General features: G+C 44.3%; 1 protein-coding gene across 1 annotated transcript in view; it reads left to right on the top strand.

The window, feature by feature from the left end:
• The first annotated feature begins 2,293 nt into the window (after positions 1 to 2,293).
• PPAN (PETER PAN-like protein) overlaps positions 2,294 to 22,567 on the top strand; it is a 34,419-nt gene continuing 14,145 nt past the window's right edge. Inside the window, exons 1-5 of the mRNA XM_086804572.1 lie at positions 2,294 to 2,463; positions 2,537 to 2,695; positions 3,962 to 4,192; positions 4,276 to 4,368; positions 4,646 to 4,833. Coding sequence (XP_086660698.1) covers positions 2,446 to 2,463; positions 2,537 to 2,695; positions 3,962 to 4,192; positions 4,276 to 4,368; positions 4,646 to 4,833 — 689 coding nt within the window. The 5' untranslated portion in view covers positions 2,294 to 2,445. The remainder of the gene's footprint in view (positions 2,464 to 2,536; positions 2,696 to 3,961; positions 4,193 to 4,275; positions 4,369 to 4,645; positions 4,834 to 22,567) is intronic.

Below are 22,567 nucleotides of genomic sequence, written 5' to 3'. Positions count from 1 at the left end.
CCAAGTGGCGGTGACGTGTTTTAGTGACATGGACCGTGATCGAGATACCTGAGCCCTTCTGAGGCTACTAGTGTGGTGATTATTGGTATCTTGATCAAGATATTGGGCTATTGGCTTAGGAGATACCTTGCTTGTGATTTTTCTTCTTGTGTTGATGTCCTATTTTCCTTGAGAGTAAACGAAAGTGATTTCCTTTACCCTCTAGCATATGAAAGTTTTGTTCTTTTAATTATATAGGTTTTAGGACTCTTTCTTCTCATTGTAAAGGTACCTTGAAGTGCTTAGGTATTGTGCTAGTTGTGGTCATTAGAGCATACTAAGCTACATACAATTACTCTTGTCTTCTTGCTAGCCAATCCTTAGTATTCTTCATAAGGTCTATGACTCTTGTCTCCTTGCTAGCCAATCCCTAGTAGTATGCACTGTTTTCTCCATAAGGTCTATGGCTCTTGCATTTAGATGTGGCACTTGACATTGGGATTATTGTACGATACTAGTGGAGAGTTTTGCACTTTGCAAGCTTCTAGATTTCCACTTCATTGTGTCAAAGAGCTTGATGGCCTCTTGGTTAACAAACTTCCTCAAGACTCTCTCTCTCTCTGTGCCTTGATTTTTTCTTATTATTCATTTTCTCTTCTTCTTCCTTTTTTTTTTCTAGATCAAACTCCAATCCAACTTCACCTTAAGAAGAGGATGAGTTATATTTTAAGTACCACTTTTTGTTTGTTTTAAAACTAGGAAGTTTATGCTTATACTTAGCCCATGTATGAAGAAGCTTTTCTTCTTCTTATGCAATGATAAATGACATGGTAAGAAAAAGAATGAAAGAAAATTATTGAGCTCAAGAGCTTACCTTGCCTTTGCCAAAACATGTTTCATTGGGAACTTTGTTGGAAAAAGCAACTTCCCAATGTGGGCGTGCTAGCTACTTGCCCAAATCTTTACTTTATTATCAGATCGAAGATCTCCATAGTAATGGAGTGTGGAGTAAGAGCTCCAACCACCTAGATGGAGCCAAGAAGAGGGTTTCCTTCACGCTGGTTCTCACTCACAAGAGGTGGTATGAGAGGGAAAACTCGTGCAAGAGAGAGCCTATAATCAATCCTCACCAATGCAGCAAAGGTCTAAACGAATTCATAAGAGAGCAGCGAGAAGAGGGAAGAAAGCTCACATGAATTCCCTTGCAAAGAGGAATGATTATCCATTGCTTAATGACAAAAATATCTTCTAAGACCTTGAAAAGATCTATTTAGAATTAAAAAAAGAAAAACATCTATACATTTATGGCCTTGTAATTTTCATATGCTTGTGTATTTTAAAAATAAAGAGTTGCTGGTTCTTTTTAGAGTTTGAATCTAGAGGTTACCCCACTTTTAGTGTTGCTCGTCTATGAATTGTGCTACTCAAAGCTTGTCTAATTGTGCTCCTTTTTCTATTTTGTTTGAGATGGTGTACATTTCTCACCTATCCATAACTTTATGTTGTTGATTAGTGCTTTAATTACTTCTCTTTATATTGGAAGATGATAACTATACATAGTCATTACCTCTTTGTCTAATGGCATTCACATCCCATGTGACTGTTGTTATGGCTTGGATCACTCTTTGCATTTACTCAAATCAAGACTCCATGTATAAAAAATTATTAAATGTTTTGTAGGTATACTTTAATTAGCTAAAAAAATCGATTGCAGGTATGCCAACGAGGAAAGAATTTGACCCTAATGCCTTTTGCTAAGCTATGTTGATGATATAGATTATTACACAAGAAGGCAAAAATGTTTGACTAAAACAGACATCTTAACTTTCACTATTTTTGTAAAATTCTCTTTTAAGGGTTTAAGGGACTCAAGGGATGTGTGTGTGTTTTCTTTCATCATGTGTGGATGCATAGACACATAGATACACACTCAAGGGACGTGCGTGCGTGCGTGTGTGTGTGTGACATAACAAGCTCCTAGACATCTTAACTTTCACTATTTTCGTAAAATTCTCTTTCAAGGGTTTAAGGGACTCAAGGGATGTGTGTGTGTTTTCTTTCATCATGTGTGGATGCATAGACACATAGATACACACTCAAGGGACGGCGTGCGTGTGTGTGTGTGACATAACAAGCTCTCCTAATGGCAATACTTCATGCTAACTTACCAAAGAGGCAATATATTCGATTAGGGACTTCAAAATTCTTCTACCATGGAAAAATACTTCATAAGAGATAAGTGGCTGATTTGTATATGCATGAATAATTTAAGAAAAAAATATTTATATATGGCGAGGAACAAACCTAATTATATGTATCATAACATGTTTGACCAATATAAGCACCCCAAAGGCTAGGCCGTAAGGGGGGTGGGAAAAAAATTAAGCTAAGGTTGCACCATGCTTGATTGAAGGGGTTTCTCAAACCTCGCATAGCGAGAGTTTACCTTTGCTGGGTTGAGCAGCCATGGGTCGCACGCGACGGGTAAGAAGCTTTCGGTTTATATGCAGATTTCTGTGTAGTTCAAGAGAGGATTCTGATGTGAAATTATGTGCAGAAGAAGAAGCACACGCAGAACCCGCTGCAATCGGAGGGCGAGGTGGAGAAGGTCCCCCGGAGCTTCGTCATTGCCAGGGGGAAGCTGCCCCCTCTTCTGCGCCAGCTGCAGCACGACCTTCGCAAGCTTATGCAGCCACACACTGCCCTCCACCTAAAGGCAAAGTCTCCAAAAAACACAGTACAACCAGGATTGATATATATATAGATATACATGTGTGTGTACATACATATGTATATTATGCATCTATATATATGTGTGTGTACACACACACACACACACACATATATGTGTGTGTGTTTGTGTGTGTGTACGCACACATGTATGTATGTATGTATATATATATATCTATCTATCTATCTATCTGCCTTGCATCTCAGGAGGTTTGACTGACTGAAACTCAGTTCGAAGGGCTTTGTGTGAATATGCTCTTATGTGTTTGTGTGTGTGTGTGTGGAGTGCGTATCTTGATACATAGTCCTACACCCACGATTGGGCACTGATGACGTTAGTGTGGGGATGTCGTAGCATCTAGTCCATACTATGCATAATGGAGTGGATAGTTATATAGTCTTGTGAGTTGACTACCATGAGTATATAACATGCACGTTTCCTTAAAGGTGAATTTGGGCATGTTCTTGGATTCATCTAGGTATATATATATATATATACATATATGTATATACATATATACATAGTGTCACTTTGAATCCTTTGCGTTTCTTCCTCCATAGAGACGAAACGGAATGAAACAAAACCTTTAGAGATGATGAAACAACGAAACTTTCTTGTGACTATGGTGGCATCTTGCCACCTCTTCAAGGAGGAGCTCTCACCTAAAATCAAAGCAATGCTTTATACGTGACCAAACAGTCATGTCAAGAAGGATTGTCCAATGCTAGGAGAATGGGAAAACGGGTAAGATTTCACCAACCACTTCAATCCTGGTTGCCACCCCAGCTCCAGTTTTCCAGACCCCACCCACCTCTCCCTCTTTATCTTCTTCTATCACTTGGATCTCAGCTTTAGCCTGCAAGTTACTCGGCCACAAGGATATCCTCCTCTGTTGTCTCAGTCCAGTATGCTTTGGACACGTGACACGCTGTAACTGGAGTGCTCTCCTAGATAATAAAAGTTAAAAGATGTCTTTAGCAGAAGAGGGAAGTCAAAGGAGAGAAAGTGCAGTAATCTTTCCTGATGCCAAGTGGAGCTAAGAAATTGGGGGGCATCAAGATGCACTAGGGATAGCGTATCAACTGTTTACACACAAGGTTTTGAGCCTTTTGATTGTCTGTACTAGCTGCTTTTGAATCAGAGCAGTGTTGTTAGTCCCTTTCCATTTTTAAATTATACATACAGTTTTTATGACTAAGTTGTTGCCTCACGTTTTGGTGGATAATTTTAATATCTGCTGTTTTCTATCAGGAGAAGAAAAATAACACCGTAAAGGACTTTGTACATGTTGCTGGCCCACTTGGAGTGACACACTTTCTCATCCTATCCCACACAGAGAAAGCAGCCTATCTGAGGGTAGCTCGATGCCCTCGAGGACCGACCTTAACTTTTAAAATCCACTCCTACTCACTAGATGCTGACATTGCTCGAGCTCAGCTACATCCACGAGCTCCTGCAGGACTGTTTAAAAATGCTCCGCTGGTGAGGCAAGAATGATGAGCATGTAGGTCTCATGTATATTGTTTCTTTTGTGGGTTATTCCTCTTTTTTTGTCTTCTCCACAGATAGTTCTTGCTGGTTTTGGTGGAGAAGCAGAACACCTCAAACTGACTACTGCTATGTTCCAAAACATTTTTCCAGCCATCAATGTGAACACGGTAAGAATTCACTCAAAATTTTCCTTAGGCTGGATACATAACACTTCCCGCTTCTGGATAAGTAGGGAGTTGCACGGGTAAAGGCAGGCATTTTTCTGTATCCACCCTTATTCTGTTGCCATAGTATTGTCTTTATTTTTACCTAACTATCTCTTGCTGGATTGTTTGTGAGGTTTTGAAGTTTCACCTTCCTATTTGGAGTGTTCTTTTGGGTTACCTTAGCCGCATGTCAAATGGTTGCTATGCTGATTTGTCTTGGCTTTTTGGATCTTGTCAGGTGAAGTTAGCGACATGTCAGCGGGTTGTATTGTTAAGTTATGACAAAGAAACGAAGCTTATCGAGTTTCGTCACTACTCGATCATGCTGCAACCTGTAGGAGTGTCCCGTCCGTTGAGGAAATTGGTGCAAAATAGGAAAATCCCCGATTTGAGGGGGCTTGGTGACGTGAGCGAGTTTGTTACAAAGTATGTATTGGTACTTTGCCTCCATGATTTTTCACAAAGCATGCAAATTTTTTAAAATCTCGTAAATGTCTAACGGGATGATTCTGCTTCTACGGAAAATGGTCCATGCACCCACAATATTTGCTTTCTTTCATTGTCATGACGGTCGAGCAATAGCTAGTGAGTTAAACTTAGGATGTGATCTGGTTAAATATGATTTTTTTTTTTGGACCAAACAAAATCAGAGTTCCATAATGTCAAGGTCCTTTTTTGGGGCACATCACTTCAGCTTCTTCTCTTTAGAAAAAGATGGAGATTGTTTTGCTGACACCAGCGTTATGAGCCTTGCAGTACTTGATCTTCTAACAGAGTTGTTATGCAGCTGTTCAAGGATGGCAAACTCATGTGTCATGAGAGAAAGTCAGGGTGTCATATTGTCAAGGGCACCTTCGAAAGGCACATTGTTATATCCTTCTTGGGTATAACTAGTGGGTAGCTGTCAGTGCTACCTTAGTCCCATAAGGGGGTTGTACATAACTGAATGTAGAGCTTTTGTGTGTGGGTCTAGGCATTTGGATTGTTATATCCTCTGTGGGTTGTGTTTGTTAGCAGTCATCTCCTGTCTGTACAGTGAGGGCCTTTGTTGTGGGTGTGCCTGCCCAGGAGCCTTTCTCATTTTTCCCCATTTTTCCATGTTTTCCCTATTTTTTTCTGGTCGTGGGGCAGTTGTATGCTGGCCGACTCCTACTGTACTGGTTGACTAGTGATTTTCTTCTGGCCGACTAGATTTTTGCTGGCTGACTGGCTTTTAGGCTGGTCGTGGACTTTCAGTTTGCTGTCGGCTGCTTTTAGGCTGGTTGTGGACTTTCAGTCTGCTGGTGTCGGCTGCTTTTAGGCTGGCCAACCAGCACTAGAAGGTGGTATAAATACCACCCTTGGTCCCCCACTTCCCATTGTTTTGGATTCTTGTGTATATAGCAGAGTTTATACAGCTTCTCTCTCTCTACACTTTTGTGTTTTGTTCTCCACAGCATTTGTCTCATTTTTCTGCTATGTAGTCCGACATGGTATCAGAGCCCTAGGTGGCTTGAAGCTTGGAGACAGTGGGAGCTTGAGGGTTTGCTGTTTTTGGTGTTGATTGGAGATTTCGTGGGCTGTTCAGGACTTGGAGATCGGGTAGAAGGCAACCATCACCGCTGGACAGCCACCTTGCATAGTGTTTGTAGCCTCTTCATTTTTTTTCCCACCCACCCTCCCTTCACAAGACCATGTGAACCCTTGATATTGCAAATTTGCTTGAGATGGCTGAGAAGCACGTGAAGATCCCTACACTCCCCACATTCCTGGTGGATCGACAGTTGGGCGGGACTAACTACGACGTCTGGAAGATAATGATGGAGTCTGTCACGGAGTCTTATGACTTGGCTAATTTCATTATGGTTGGTGTTTCACGGCCGGAGTTGGAGGACGGGGAGCTTTTACCCTCTACTCGGAAGAACGGGAGGCTCAGACACAGTTGTGGGATTGTGTTAATACTTGTGTGCGTTCTTTCATCTTCCTTAGTTGCACACCACATGTGATCAATCATATCAAACATATGACGTTGGCCAGAGGGATTTGGCAACATCTGACTTCTCTGTATAACAGGGTATCACCCATGAAGTGTATTCCCTTGGAAGTGCAGATGTGGGTGATGAATCCTGCAAAGTCTTCGATGATGCGGGAGCACATCAACAAGTTGCAGGCTCTTCAGCAGGAGGTTCTTCAGGTTGGGAAGGAGATATCTTTTGAGGACATGGCCATCACTTTTGCTGTCTCATCGGACCTCTTAGTACCAATAGTGGCCTTTCTCGCCACAATTGTTACAGGTCCGCTCGGTCTTCAAAGCATCACGCTCTGAATCAGGCTTCTTCTTAGAAGACTTCTCCAATGAAGACTTCCCTTTGTCTTATGATTGTTGTTGTTACAGCATTTCGACCACCGGCCAGTTAAGGTCTCAGAACCTTCGCCCTGTGGAGAGGAAATGTCCTAAGCGGAGTACCAAGAAGAGTGTTGATTCTTCAATTGCAGCTGCCAAGACTCCAGCTTTTGTGCACTTGGAGATTATGGACACAGATGCTTTATCTTCTCTGAGCAGGGAGGCTGTTGGTTTCACCGCCAGAGATACTCGGGGGTGGATTCTCAATAGTGGTGCTTCCAGGCACATGACTCCTTCCCGAGAGTTATTACAGGATCTTAAACGGCAGTCAGGTCGCATTTTCATCGGCGACAATTCCACTATCCCGATTCATAGTGAGGGCAAGATGGAGATTATTCCCGATGGCAAATGGGGGAAGCATTTCTCTCGTGTTCTTTACGTCCCAGCACTTGGTTTTCATCTTTTGTTAGTGCATGAGGTTTGCAAGATTGGCTTCCGGGTGGAGTTTGATGAGCATTTTGTTGCTCTATGGGACAAAGCAATAGGCCATGTTGTATGGGAAGGAGGAGTGGAGAATGGGATCTACAAACTCTCAGCACTCTCTTCTCTGACAGGTACTCAGATCAGTGACTTGTGACATTTTCGTTTAGGCCACTTGAATGTGGATGCGTTGCAGCGGGCTTTCTGGGACCAGATGGTGGATGGCTTGCCAGATGTTGGCAGCAGGTAGGGACACTGTAGTTCTTGCATTCGTGGTGAGTAGCACATGGAATCTTTTCCGAAGCAGGCTACTAGGCGGGCTTCGAAACCTTTGGAGTTGGTACACACTGACTTGTGTGGACCTATGCAAACCCCATCCTTGGGAGGTTCTTTGTACTTTATGCTGCTGCTTGATGATTGTAGCATATTTACATGGGTTTATTTTCTTTCCCATAAGTACCAAGCTTTTGCTCGGTTGAAGGAGTGGCATGTTATGGTGGAGAAGGAGTCTAGATTGCAGGTGAAGACTCTTTGGGTTGACAAAGGAGGAGAATTCTATATTAATGCTTTTGTGCGGTTTTTGTGGAACATAGCATCAAGCGGGAGCTGGCCAATACAGGTTTGTCTTCAGAGAATGGAGTAGTTGAGTGTAAGGACCGGACTGTGGTGGAGATGGCGAGGAGCTGGCCAATACAGATTTGTCTTCAGAGAATGGAGTAGTTGAGTGTAAGGACCGGACTGTGGTGGAGATGGCGAGGACGATGCTGGAGCATCGTGATCTTTCTCGTCCACTTTGGGGAGAGGTTGTGGGTGGCTACGGCTGTCCATATCCTCAAGCGATCTCCGACGACTTTAGTACCAAAGATGACTCCATTTGAGGCTTATTTTGACAAAAAACTAGATGTCTCCCATTTCTGTGTGTTTGGGAGTGATGCATGTGTTCACATTCGAAAGAAGCAGAGGGGGAAGCTTGACTCGAAGTCCCAAAAGCTTGTATTAACTCTCTTTCCAAAAGCTACAGGTTATATGACCTAGAGCGGAACGAGGTTGTTGTCGGCAAAGATGTTGTCTTTAATGAGCATGTTCCAGCTTCCACTGTGGATGAGCCGCCACTTCTTGGAGAACCAGATGAGTCTGAGAATGATTCCTAGTCTATTGTTCTAGCTAGACAGCCTCAGTCAGTTATAGAGGTTGAGCCCGAGGCTGGAAATGAGCCCCAGTAGCAGGAGGAGGCTCCGCGTTCTGTTCGAGTACCAAAGTGGTTGTTAGACACCATTCGGGTGTTAGGTGTTATGGAGCTTCCCTCGGAGTAGACCACAGAGGATGGCCTTCAGATCGCACAGAGTTCGTGACACAAGTCATTCTGAGGAGCTGTAAACAGGTAAACTATGCTTTGATGTCTTGTATCATTAAGGACAAAGAGCCCACTTCCGTGAAGGAAGCTCTTTCTCAAGAGACTTGGAGGAAAGCCATGCAAGTGGAACTAGATGCCATGGAGAAGAATAAAACTTGGGAGCTGGTTCCGAGGCCGTCAAAACGGTCAATCATTGGTGTCAAGTGGGTCTTTAAGACCAAGTACATCTGATGGGTCGGTGGACAAGCACAAGGCCAGACTTGTGGCTAAGGGCTATGCTCAGCAGCTTGGCATTGACTATGAGGATACCTTTGCAGCGACAACGAGAATGACCAGGATTTGGACAATTCTTGCCCTTGCCTCTTCTCAGCGGTGGCCCGTAGATGAGGTGGATGTAAAATCTGTGTTCCTTAATGGTGACTTGCAGGAGGAGGTGTATGTTGAGCAACCTCCAGGCTTTGAGGTTCTGGGATCAAAGGGGATGGTTTACAGGTTGCGGAAGGCCTTGTATGATCTTAAGCAGGCTCCCAGGGCTTGGAATTAGAAGATTGATTCCTTCTTTCTATGGACAGGATTTCAAAGATCAATTGTAGATCCTAACTTGTATCTCTTTCGGGAAGCTTACTTCATTTCTTCTTGGGATTGGAGATTTGGCAAACCCAGAGGGGGTTCTTTGTTTCTCAGCAGCGGTATGTTCATGAGTTAGTGGAGACCTTTGGGATGGAGAACTGCAAGCCTCTTACTTCACCGATGGACTCGAACACCAAACTTAGAGTGAATGATCCTTGTGAGCAGGTTGATGTCTCTCTGTATCGGAAGCTTGTTGGTTCATTCATTTGGTTGCTGAACAACTGATTGGACTTGAGATTTCCCGTGGGGCTGTTGAGCTCATTCATGCAGATGCCTTTGAAGACTCATTGGGACGCAGGATTGCGGATCTTGTGGTATCTGCAGGGTACGAAGGATCTTGGACTCTTCTATGACACTAGAGGGGAAACAACGGAATGAGTCAGACCCCCCGGTTGGAGTGACTTAGATTGGGGACGAGATCCAGACATGAGATCTACATTAGGCTACGGATTTACCCTTGGCTCAGGAGCTATTTCATGGAGCAGCAAGAGACAACCAACTATTGCCTTGTCGTCTACAGAGGTAGAGTACTGGGCTGCTTGTGGCGCTGCTTGCGAGGTTGTGTGGCTGCGGAGGTTGCTTGGCGAGATTGGGTTTCCACCATAGTAACATAAAAACCCGTTTTGCCCTCTCGAAACGGCACGAAACATTTCGAAACAAAACGAAACCTGCCCATCGAGACGGTGTTTCGCCCAAATGTAAAGTGAGGTTAGAAAAACGGGGGGAGGGTTTTTTTTTTTTGCAAATGCGATTTTTGCCGTTGTTTCCATTTTTGTTTGCTGCCCGTTTGCCACTTCACGCATCCGACACTTCTTCTCGGCCGCAACCTATTTGCCCCGCCTCTTCTCCTCGTCCACTCCTCCTTTTCGCTCCTTCACTTCTTCTCCTCCACGCCTCCTCTTCCTCTCTCTCTCCTCCTCCATGGTCCACCCCTCCTCTTTCTTCATTTTCTTGTCTTCCAACTTTCTCTCCTTTTCTTCTCAACTTCTTCCATTTTCTTCTCACCTCGCTCTTCCCTACCAACTTGTCGTGTCTTTCTCTTCTTTTCTTGGCTAAATTTTGAAAATACCAAAAAACCTACTCCCAAAATCATGAATTTCATACCCACTAGTCCCAAAAAATGGATCTTCATCTTTCTGTTGGTTATGTTATAAATTTGGTATGTGTATATAAGAAGCGTTATTTTGAAACCTTTGCGTTTCGCCCGAAACGAAACTTTCGAAACGACGGAACGGCGAAACGGACGAAACGTTTCATGTTACTATGGTTTCCACAGAATGAACCCACGGTCATCCAGTGCGATAACCAGAGTCGTGTAGCTATTGCTCGGAACATGGTCTTCCATGCCTGGACCAAGCACATAGAGATACAATATCACTTTTTGGCGCTTTTGAAAGTTAACTTGATGAATTTAGAATTAGACTTTGCTAGATCTTAGGGTACGTCACTTGGATTACTAAAATCCGTGAGAAGATTTTGGCTGTGACATCTTGCTTGTTTATTGCTCAACGGAGGACAATGCGGCGGACCTCTTCACGAAGTCTCTACCTCAGGCTGTGCTCCGGAAGCACTCCAGCTCACTGGGGTTGGTTCCACATCTAGGAGCTGAGAGGGGGTGTTAGCAGCCATCTCTTGTTTGTGCAGTGAGTGCCTTTGTTGTGGGTGTGCCCGCCCAAGAGCCTTTCTCATAACTTCGAGAGAACCACTCACCTAATCACCTCAATGTGTCATGGGGATCTTTCTGATGGTGGGGCTGAGCTCGTAACTCTTGAGTCTCCATGCTTAACACCACCATGGGTAGCTTACCATTCATGTCCTCCTACGAGCATTGTCACACCGTCGGCATTGCAGTGCACTACGGGCACTCCTCCCTCCTCTCACCATCGCATTGCACTACGGTCACTACTTCCTCCTCTTACCTCAAATCACTCACATGAATCTTGCAAATGTGAAGACTATTTTGCTATATCCACTTGAAAAATCCCCACTGGGCGCTAATTGCTAATCCGAACATGCTCCGATGGTGACCAAACTTTGCGAGCATGTGGGGGTGGGTCCCCCCCACATGCTTGCAAAGTTTGGTCACTATCGGAGCATATTTGGGTATGATGGCATGGAGAAGAGCGGGATTTTTCCATGGCCTCTCAAGCACGAAGAGACTTGAAAAATATGCACTAGGCGCTAATTGCTAATCTAAACGTGCTCCGATGGGGACCAAACTTTGCGAGCATGTGGGGGTGGATCCCTCCCACATGCTCGCAAAGTTTGGTTCCCATCGAAGCACGTTTGGATTAGCAATTAACGCCCACCAGTGCGAATTTTTCAAGTCTCTTAGTGATTGAGAGGCCATGGAAAATCCTCCTCTTCACCATGCCATTGTACCCAAACATGCTCTGATGGTGACCAAACTTTGCAAGCATGTGTGGGGGACCCACCTCCATATGCTCACAAAGTTTGGTATCCATCGGAGCATGTTTGGATTAGAAATTAGCGCCTAGTGCGGATTTTTCAAATATCTTGGTGCTTGAGAGGCCATGGAAAATCCCACTCTTCCCCATGCGCGCGTGTGTGTGTGCGCGCGCGCGCCAATGCTATTGGTCCACCAGCATATGTTGTTGGCATGTTGTTCGCGACCTACCATGTTATCATTGCCATGTATCAACCTTAAACTTTGGTAAATTTGTAACAATATTTTGGGTCTGCATAGACTTCAGCTATTGTATATTCACATGACCAATGCGCTTGTGCCATATATGTGTAATGACACCTGTCCCATGCGCAAACATGGTTGCTTTCACCTTAGGCATGTTAACATTCAAAGTAAACATCGTGCCATTTCTATTATCCTTTGCAACCAAGCGGCATTGATTTTTGAAGTCTTCTATAAAACATCCTTGAGAATTGAACCTCACTTGCAGACCCTGCTCAACCATCTTTTCAAGAGAAACCAAGTTCTTTGTAATATTTGGAACATGAAGCACATTTGTAAGTACTTCATTTTGCCATCTTACATAGACAATGACACTTTACCAACATGTGCAATGGGATGCGCAGTATCATCACTTGTTTCTACATAACTTGGTTTTTTCATTTTTTGCATGTCTCTAAACCACTCACCATGAGTCACGTGGTTAGAGGCACTAGAATCCACATACCAAACATCTTCCGGATTCTGACACGTCTCATGTCGTGGAGCTAAGCATGTGCTGCATTACAAATAACTGTCCTGGTTTGCCATAGTAATAGCACTCTATGTTATTTGTACTTTGATTTCTTTGCCAACCACCTCGGTCTCTTTGGCTCCCCCTACCTCTAGAGTGGCCTCTTTTCCCTGTTTGTACATTCGATTCTTGTTGTTGTTGTTGCCCACGATTTATGTTTTCAAAACGGTCTCCATCTCCACCTTGCCCTCTAGCTCATGAAGGTGGATTATTCCCCTGTTTGCTGCCCGTTTTCCTCTCGATTTCCTTGATTTACTTGTTGAATTTCTTATCAGTTTTCTTGTTGGTTATTTCGACGGTTTTGCTAGTTACCTTGTTGCTTCTTGTCTTGGCTATTGCTCTTTTCTTGATTCTCTTTACTGACTTTCTTATTTCTTGTTCCCTTGTTATTGTTATTCTTTTTGCCATCCTGCTTGTCATTGCTCATGTTAAAGGTATTTCTTGAGCTTATTGACCGGACTTGCTTTTGCACCTGCTGCTTCACCAATTTAGCGATTGAGTCTTCAGGCGGAAGGGTTTTTGGTTCTCCCATAGCTTGTCCTGCTTGACTTTTCTCTTTGAAAAAGCTACTTGTTTGATCTTAATGTTTAGAAGATGGGATACCCTGAAATTGTTAATGGCATTTTTGAAATCTTTGACTAGCCTATTTTTCCATGTCTTTTTGGTATTCTCCCAAAGAGTGGGTGCACTGTCTAGAAGTTCTAATTCTGCCATTAAATCCAAAATTTCTTGTAGGTTATGCTAAAAAAGAACAAGACACATTGTCACCTTTCTTTTTTGATTTAGTCTAGTGACTCAGCCTACAAGAGATTGAATGATCTAGCCTTGAGCATGTTTGCCCTTTTATAGGGCTGGAAAACCTTAGTGGACTGGCCAACCTGCTGTCGGCTAGATCCAGGACAAATATTCCCATACATTGTTGCAACCGACAGAGAAAGGCTCCTCCAAAAATTGCCCGACAGCTCTCTTGTCCTCTCCACAAGGTTCTCCTGTCCTAAACCTAGTAGCACAAGCTCCAAATTTGGTTCTAGTCTGATTCTTTATCTGTTGCCTCTTTAGGGATTAGCCCTGGGATTGGCAAGCACATGTCTTGCACATGACATTGAACTTCCATGCTTGGAAGTTATTCTTGTCTAGCTTCTCGCTCACAATCTGGGATAGACTGTTAGACATGATTACCTGCAACAACTTACCAAATGGTGCTTTCCAAAAACTTCTGCACTTGCAGCAAAAATCTGCAACCTCCAACACTGTGGTACTGTAAACCTGTTATAATGTCACTGTATGTAAACCAGCTGCATACACATATATTCGCCAACATGTGCAACACTTAGATTCTCTGCAGAGACTTTTCTGCAGCCAAATTTTTGCTGTAACATTGCGCACCGAACTAGAAATTGGGCATATAGAGTCAAAATCGACACTTCACAGAGTGCCTGCAAAAAACTTTCAAAGCCAAAACAGGGCTTAAAACGCGTAAAATTTCAGTTATCTGCACACAATGTGTTCTTCTTCCTTTACCTAGGAGGATGCCTCAATTTGAGACAATGACTTTCGTGTCTTCGTGTAGCTCTCACAGCTACCAAAGGTGTTGCTCCACAATGAAAGAGGGAAGAAGAGGGAAATATCCTTACTCGTGTAGCGCTTCCTTGCTTGCCTTGTTCTTGCTTGTTGCTTGCCTCCTTAGCGCTCACACGAACTGGAGCCTTGATACCATAAAGAGAATGCGGGGGAGAGGGAGAGCTTGAGTTCCTTGTAAGCACACACACACACACACACGAGAGAGCAAGAGAAAAGAGATGAATGGTTGAATTTTCTTCTATCTTCTTCTCTTCTCTACAACCATTAACATAAAGAGATAAGAGTACATACTATAAGGGAAAGTACTCTCCTACTATAACTTACAAAAAAAGGTCGGTCCATAGTGTGAACCCAACTACATGAGCTGGTGGTATAACTGCCATAACTCTAGTACTCCAAAGTGGTTGTCACAGAGCGTGTCGTCCACTGGTGGCATATCAACCATAATCTCACCAACTGTGCGAGTGGCATAAGTGCAGATGCTATCACCCAAATGGATCATCAATGTCCGTAGCACGAATTGAGCTTGATATCGATGATGCTCATGTCTTCTCTGCATTGCGGTTGAATGATCACTCTCCAGGCGACCTTGGCCCAAGCAAGCCTTTCGTTGTTGCTAGCCCACAGAAAGTTGCAGATCAACGGCTAAACTTGACTAATACAAGCCTAGGAGAAAGACTAGCAGGAGGAGATGTACTACATGGTGGCAAGAAGAACTCTGACATGCGGAAGCTATGGGAGTCTTCTTTCAGCCCTAAACACCATCCTGGAGCAATCTGATGCAAAACACAAGCAAGACAGATGGAGAGAAGAGAGAGAGATAGCTGAGTTTTAGTATATTCCTGTAGTATAAAAAAGGTGTACATCATGGCAAGCCTTTGGCTACCCCTCAAAAGGTGGAACACCTAGCCTAAGTCTAGTCTAATGACTCTACTCCCTAAAGGAGCGAGTGAATCAAACAATGAGCAATTGGTGCCAAGTCCTTGGACAAATAATCCTTTCTTGTTGCAGCTGACAGAAGCATATCTCACTTAATGTGCTGGCCAACAGCCACCTGAGTTCTCCACAAGGTATTCCCTTTCCATACTAGCTGGCATTAGCTCTTGTATCTGGTCCAAAACTGGTTCTTTATGTGTTGCCCTTCAAGGATCAGCCCTGAGAATGAGCATGCACATGTCTTGCACATGACAAGAACCTGGCTCGCCACCACTACCTGACCAAATAAAGAAAGGCTGGCTAAACTCTAGTATAGCAGCTTCTTCCGAATGCTTAGAAGAGGGGCTAGCTGCTGCTTAGGAGAGAGATCAATGCCAAGCTGGCATCCAAGATAACGAACTGGAGTGCTCCTCAAGACCCATTGAAAAGCCTCAACTGGACACCAAGTCGGGTTTCGGGTGATGAACCAACCAAAAATCCACACGACTTGTGCCAATTGATATGCACTTTGGATGCACGAAAGAAGATCTCAATCGCCTTGACGAATCTTTGGAGGTTCCTCTTGTCCCCTGATATGTATGCTGCCGTGTCATCGGCGAACTTGGAATCAAGTAGCTCCTCCTGTGCGCGAATGGGAAGATGCAATCCCTAGAGCCCGAACTCCTGGGTGGAGAGAAAACTACTCATGGCCTTGGTGACAAGCAAGAAGAGATAAGGTGCTAGAGGGCAGCCTTGCTGGATCGAGCAAGAAAGCCGAAATCTGTCCCCTGAATAAGAACGTGGCTGTGTGAAGTGAAGTAGAGGCTCGAAACATCTCGGACCCAATCCTCTGGGAATCCCATCCTGCATATTGTTCCCTCTAGAAAGCCCCAATCAACTTTGTCTTGCATTGCATATGTACACATTCCTGATCGTAGTAAGCTAGATCCAGAGACTGGAAAATGTGCAAATCATAAGATCTTGTTGACGCATCCTGGCCGAAGCGGTTGCCTTGTATAAGGTGAAGATGATGTCCAAAATGCTCCGATCCTGAATGAAACCCGTCTAAGTACCATGTATCAAGTCGGGAAGGAAGGGTTGCACACGTTGGCCAGAATCTTGTAGGTGGTCCCTAGAAGGGTGATGCGTCTCCATTGCTAAATCTCCAACGTGCTATCACCATCCTTGGCAATCAAGTGGATCAATCCCGTTGACAACCTCTGTGGCATGGCTCCCGTAACCATTATCTCGTTGAAGGCAGCTTTGAGGCCGCCTTCCATGAGATCCCAGTGACGAAGAAATAAGGAGACTCGAAGCGCGTCCTCTCTTGGGCATTTTTCCCTAGGTAATGTCGTCATAGCCTTTGCCAGCTCCGTAGATGTGAAGGACTACCTCGCTCGTATGTCGCCAAACCTGCTCACGCGCATCCAACACGTGTGAGGATATGGGGATACCTGTGAGAAGAGAGCTGAAGAAATCTACGGCAATGACTCTCACATGGGGGGGTGGGTCTGTAACAATGGATCCATCCTGGCCTTGCAACCTGTAGATACCATCTCTCCGCCTATGTGGGCATGCAATCTCAAAGAAATTCCTAGTGACCCTGTCCTCTGGCCTGTGTCCAAAAGGAGGCTCTGGCATGGTATCTGTACTCCACCCTTTGCTCCTCTATGAATTTGAGCTCTATATGGGTAGTAGCCAACTGACTCGCAATCCACGGGCTATCTGGTGCACTCTCTTGAAGCCGTTGTAGAGAAGCTAGGCTCCAACGAATGCTCCTCTCCTACTCTCAGAAGCTAGCCAATTTGCTCTACGCTGCCTCCTGTAATAGACTTCTAATCTCTCCAAGGCCTACATGTAATTTCACCAGTAGGTGTGGAATGTTTGGTTGAACACAATGCTAATCAATACACGTAAATACACTGAGATTTAATGGACAACAAGCACAATACAAGATGTAATTTGCTGAATTGACAAGAGATGCACAATGAGCCGGAACGGCCAACCCCTCCCTCAGATAGTGTATATTGATCTTGGGAGAATCAAGCCCATAGTGTCATGGGCATTTTTGACTAGATTTCCATTCCAATGCATATGAACACAATATTGCAAACAATATGGTTGTCGGTGAAGATCTTCAACTCACACTACCCTCTCAAATGCCCATGTTCCCTACCATCTACTGTCTATTGTTCCACCCACACATGGTAGAAACAATCTTCAAGAGAGTACGTAGGACAAGAGAACACTACACAGGGTATGCGAACACAGAGTCTTGCTCCTTCCTCTTGCTACTTGTTTTCATAATTGATCATTAAAGCGTACCAATTGCAAGTAGAGTCGGTGTTAGTAGAAGTCTTCGTGATGGAAGCGTTTGGAATGTTGAAAGCTTCAATTTGTCGCGATCCTTCATGACCGAAGTCTTCAAGTGGCTGCAAGGAACCGTGGGAAAGCTTCCCCTATGGTTCAACTTGAGAAAGGAAGGCTGCAATTAGGGTTTTCAGCCAAAAGACCAGAAATTACAGCAGATAAAAGGAGTGTTTTGCTGAATTTCAATCATTGGGAGTGTGTAGGAGAGTTAAGACAGCCTAGAAACACTCTTGGAAGCTTGGAAAACAATCTAACAAGCTTAGATATGGTGTTGGGAAGGAGAAAGTGCAGAAAATACAGCCATAAAGCCTCTTGAAGGGGGCGCCAACTTCTAGAGAGGGGAGAAGAGAGAGATGATGAGATGTCCACCTTGGGTGTCAGGCAGAGAGGGAAAGAGAGTTGGGGTCCAAGTTGGGATTGACACATGACTGGTTGCTCTCTTTGACAAAGAGGATAAGGTTTGGGCGGTGGACAGTGACATCAGCGTGTGCGAACACAGGGTTGGTCATAATTTATAAGTGAGTTTTGGTTGCCCAAAACTTAATTAAGTGTGTACGCACTCACTGCTAAATCTTAAGGCTCAGTTATGGCCAATACTTACCACCTGTCACATGCCACATAAGCATGTCAGCAGACAGTTTCACATGCACGGTTCATGGGCAGGCATCCCCTTACCCGGAACTACACATTGGTCAAGCAAGCATGAAAACAACATGTAAATTCAATTTGCAGGCAAGCACATAAAGATGCTATGTAATGTAACATTAGTATGGAGTCTATGGACAATCCCCGTTCATGAGACTATACCAAAATAGATGTGTTCCACGCGAGTACACGAGGTACAAGACCCAATGGAACACCAATCCTCTAGGCATTTTCAGGCATGTATGCACAAACACAAGTCCAAGGGGAAAGCCAAGTCCACGGTATCACATGACTGGCATCAATCCCTTGCATAACAGCCATGGATGCCAGCCCGATGTATATACATAATGAGAAAGTAAGGATGGACCGGTTGGGTGGCCAAATGGTGATACTACATCCAAGGCACCTACGATTGCTCTTGAGTGAAAATCTAGCCTCTCCCAAATTTCCTCTAATAATCGGTATATGATCGGAGAAGGAAGTGCCTGCCAAAATACCAGTCATGCCACCACGACCACAAGCCCACTCATCTACATAGAATCGATCTAATCTGGATAGGTTATGGCCAGTGCTCCTCTTGTCGGATCTATAGAAACACAGACTCCCGGGGCTATGTCCAAACTCTGGAAGATGCCAAGGGTCATGTCTCCTAAGAGCCAAAATCAGCTCCTCCCAAGCCAAATACTCTGTACCAAAAACTGTAGCCATGCCACCTCCAAGTTTGTCCTCTGCCGACTCTAGCATGTTAAAATCCCCACCCATACACTAGAAATTTGATTGGGGTAGGGACTGACGAATTGTACTCTTGAAGGTGGCCCTGCCTGTTGTTTGCAGTGTTTGGCGCATATACATTCAGAAGCCCACATAGTCCTCTCCAATCTTGATGTTCAACCACTGAGCTCGTCTAGTGACAATGGTGCCTGAGTTGCTCGCTAACGAAAATGCATACTCCACCCTAGTTCTAAAAGAATGGAACCAAAGGTGTGACTCCTGCCTTGATGGATTTTCTTGAAATAGTGAATATGTCCCTTTGAAAGATGGTGCTCTTGAATGAAGAGAATGTCAAACTGTTCCTCTCTAAGGACATTATACCTTTGAAAGCACTGTGGGCCCCCCAAACCATGGATGTTCCATGAGATGATCCGCATAACTAAGATTTGTGGGAAGTGGAACTGTCGGGATTGCCTTGCACTCAAAGAGTCTTGGTTGTGGATTTCGATGGAGAGTAGTCATTGTCGTTCTTGGGTCTTGGGGCAAAGTTGTGCTAGATGGGCATGAACCCTTACCTCCATGTGGAGCCACTCTACTCGAGCCCTGGAGTAGGCATACTGTGGATTGCACTTGTCACAATGCAGGTATCTTTAGGAGGGGGGAGGGGTACTGCCACTGAAACATGAAAAAACACAAAAAGCAGCATCTTTAGGTTGGAGGACATCATCTCTCCTTCTTGATCTTTGTGGCCCAAGCGACCCAACTCCATATGAGCCAAAGGCCAGAGGTGGGTAAGCACATCAGTGATATGCAAGTCATGCAAATGGTGCGAGAGCTCTATTACCTGCCCTTGAATAGCGGCGCAGAGCGTGCACCGGAGAGGCTACGATGGTCATCTCTACCGGCTCCGCAAATCGATCGATCAAACGGTGGATTGAGCTGGCCGGCTGTCTCCGCTCCAGGGTCAGACGCGGGTGGAGAGTGGCGGGAACGCTCTGGAGAGGCGGAAGGGAGGGGAGGAGAGGGTTCCGATATAGCCAGAGCCGAGGGAATTGTAGGGGGGGAAGTAGGAGCAGATGGCATGGGGGGGTGGGGAGGGGTTGGAGGAGGGGGATGGGCAAAGGTTGAGAAGGGGGGGGGGTAGGGGGGGGGTTAAGGGTTTGCCTGCACGGGGGAGAGGCGGGGGCTACAAGGTTGGGCCACCGAAGACTCTGAAGGGTCAGGAAGCCTCTTGGGAAACTGAAAGCCTCGACGAGGTAATGATCTCTAGATTTTTTTTGGGCTGGGGGGGGGGTGGGTTTACCATTTTGCGCATCTCTAGGATTCATGTGTGTGGATGGGAAAAGATCAAGAATGTACAAGCTTTGGGAAAGGGGGATTATCCAGTATAGAGGACCAAAGTGTTTGTAGCATGGTCCAGGCACACGAGACTGTTTCTTAGACATAGAAATGGGCTTTGGAGCTCAAGTATCAAGTGGAAAGTATGTATGATGAACTCTTGAGGATTTGGGAGAGATCGAGCAATGAAACAGGTTTCTACATGGTGCTTAGATGTATTTCTCATGTGGTGGAGTACAAAGAGGTCATCTCCTAAATTTTAGGAGAAGTTGCTATTTTTGGCAATCTCCGATGGAATTTCTGTTCATGTCATTACCTTCGGAATTCAGCAGAGATCGAGGGTTGCCAAAGCGCCATTGTGAAATTAGCTATCATGTGGGATATTTTTAGAGCTGAAGATTGTGAAATTTTTGGCCTTTGGATTTGGGACATGTGATAGATAAGAGGATAAAAGTGAGACAAGTGGCCTCACACTTGTCAATTCAGCTCTACACATGGCATTGGAGCATTTTCTTGCTTATTTGAACATGAGCGAGTCATCTCTTGGGCGAGTTTGAGCTTAAAGCAGGTTTTTGGACCATTTCTCTTTATTTCTAAGCCCACCATAGCCATATCCGGCTTGGGGAAGATGATTTTCACTACTACACCATCTTGCACACCCCGGATGGCTGTTTTTCAGCAAAATAGTGCTAAAGCTTGCTGAAATTTCTGGTTTTATGCGATATACAGGCTGTTTTTCAGGTTTTGGCACTCATGCATGAGCCATGTAGGTATGGTTGTATATGGAAAATCCAGCATCGCCCATGCGGAGAGTAAGGCGCTCAAAGCTTGTACATGTTATATTTCTCCTTGGATAATGAAATACTCCAAGGGTGGGTCGGTCCATTTCGGCCTCAATGTGGTGTTATATGTGCAACTTTTATCTTCAGCTTTGTGGTTTGTTTAATGGCTGTGATTAAATGCTGAAATGTTTAATGGTGCCCATGGTCAAGCGATGTACACCCACTCTTGCGCTTCCAGCCGAGTTACATTGGTATTAGAGCATAAGGCTTTCTCTCATTCTGTCTACGCCAAAGGTCATGTGGACTGACACCTTGTTTGGCAGGGGACTATGTCTATGCCAAGTGTCAATAGACTGGAATCTGGTATGCTAGGAATTTGATGTCTGCGCTCAGATCCAGTGGACATTCTACATCCGCGTGCACGATCAATCTGTCTTCTATTTTCTCAGCCTAGTGTTTGCATGTGTAAGCATGGGAGCCAATGGAGAGTAGCATGCATTTGATGTGACACGGGGATTGGGGAACGAGTAGAGTAACTGCTCCTTGGAGATGGATTCGACTTGGAGTATGGATATAGAGACATGATTATGATATCTGGACGTATGGGATTGTTTTGTCTCGCCCATTTATTTGGTACATGATTATGATATCTAGACTTGTGGGACTGTTTTGTCTCGCCCATTTACTTGGGGCATGATTATGATATCTGGACTTATGGGACCGTTTTGTCTCGCCCATTTACTTGGGACATGATTATGATTCCACGGAATTCTTGCCCATTTATTTATTTTGGGACATAGTTATATCTTGATATATGGTTTGAAGCTTTAAAATCGAGGACAGCTTTAAGAAGCTAGGGGAATGTCACCATTTTGGGCATCTCCAAGATTTGTGTGTGTGGATGGGATTTGGATGCCCAAAAGATTAGAATGTATAAGCTTTGGGAATGGGAGATTATCCAATATAGAGTACCAAGTGTTTGTAGCATGGTCCAGGCACTCGAGACGGTTTCTTGGACATAGAAATGGGCTTTGGAGCTCAAGTGTCAAGTGGAAAGTATGTTTGGCAAACTCTTGAGGATTTGGGAGAGATTGAGCAATGAAATAGGTTTTTACATGGTGCTTACATGTATTTCTCATGTGGTGGATTACAAAGAGATTATCTCCTAAATTTTAGGAGAAGTTGCTATTTTGGGCAATCTCCGATGGAATTTTCGTTAGCATTATTGCCTCTGGAATTCGACAGAGATCAAAGATTACCAAAGCGCCATTGTGAAATTAGCTATCATCTGGGTTATTTTTAGAGCTGAAGATTGTGGAATTTTTGGCCTTTGGATTTGGAACATGTGATAGATAAGAGGATAAAAGTGAGACAATTGTCCTCACACTTGTCAATTCAGCTCTACACATGGCATTGTAGCATTTTCTTGCTTATTTGAACATGAGAGAGTCATCTCTTGGGCGAGCTTGAGCTTCAAGTAGGTTTTTGGAGGCCGAAAACTCTGTTTTTTCACCATTTCTGTTCATTTCTAAGCCCACCGTAGCCATATCCAACTTGGGGAAGACGATATTCACTTCTCTAAACCATCTTGTATACCTCGGATGGCTATTTTTCAGCCAAACAGTCCTAAAGCTTACTGAAATTTCTGGTTTTATGCGATATACAAACTGTTTTTCAGTTTTTGGCACTCATGAATGAGCCATATAGGCTTTTATTCAAATGTATGGACCTATGTATGTGCCATACAATTTCTCATACATGTCTCTTGCTTTATGGAGGAAGCACAAAGGCTGATGGACATGTTATATAT

Source organism: Cibotium barometz, chromosome 1, assembly GCF_041138505.1.
Source record: "Cibotium barometz isolate CiBa-2024 chromosome 1, ASM4113850v1, whole genome shotgun sequence".
Classification (NCBI taxonomy): domain Eukaryota; kingdom Viridiplantae; phylum Streptophyta; class Polypodiopsida; order Cyatheales; family Cibotiaceae; genus Cibotium; species Cibotium barometz.
The sequence above is the reverse complement of the archived record's forward strand: the minus strand, read 5'-3'. Positions and strand labels throughout refer to the sequence as shown.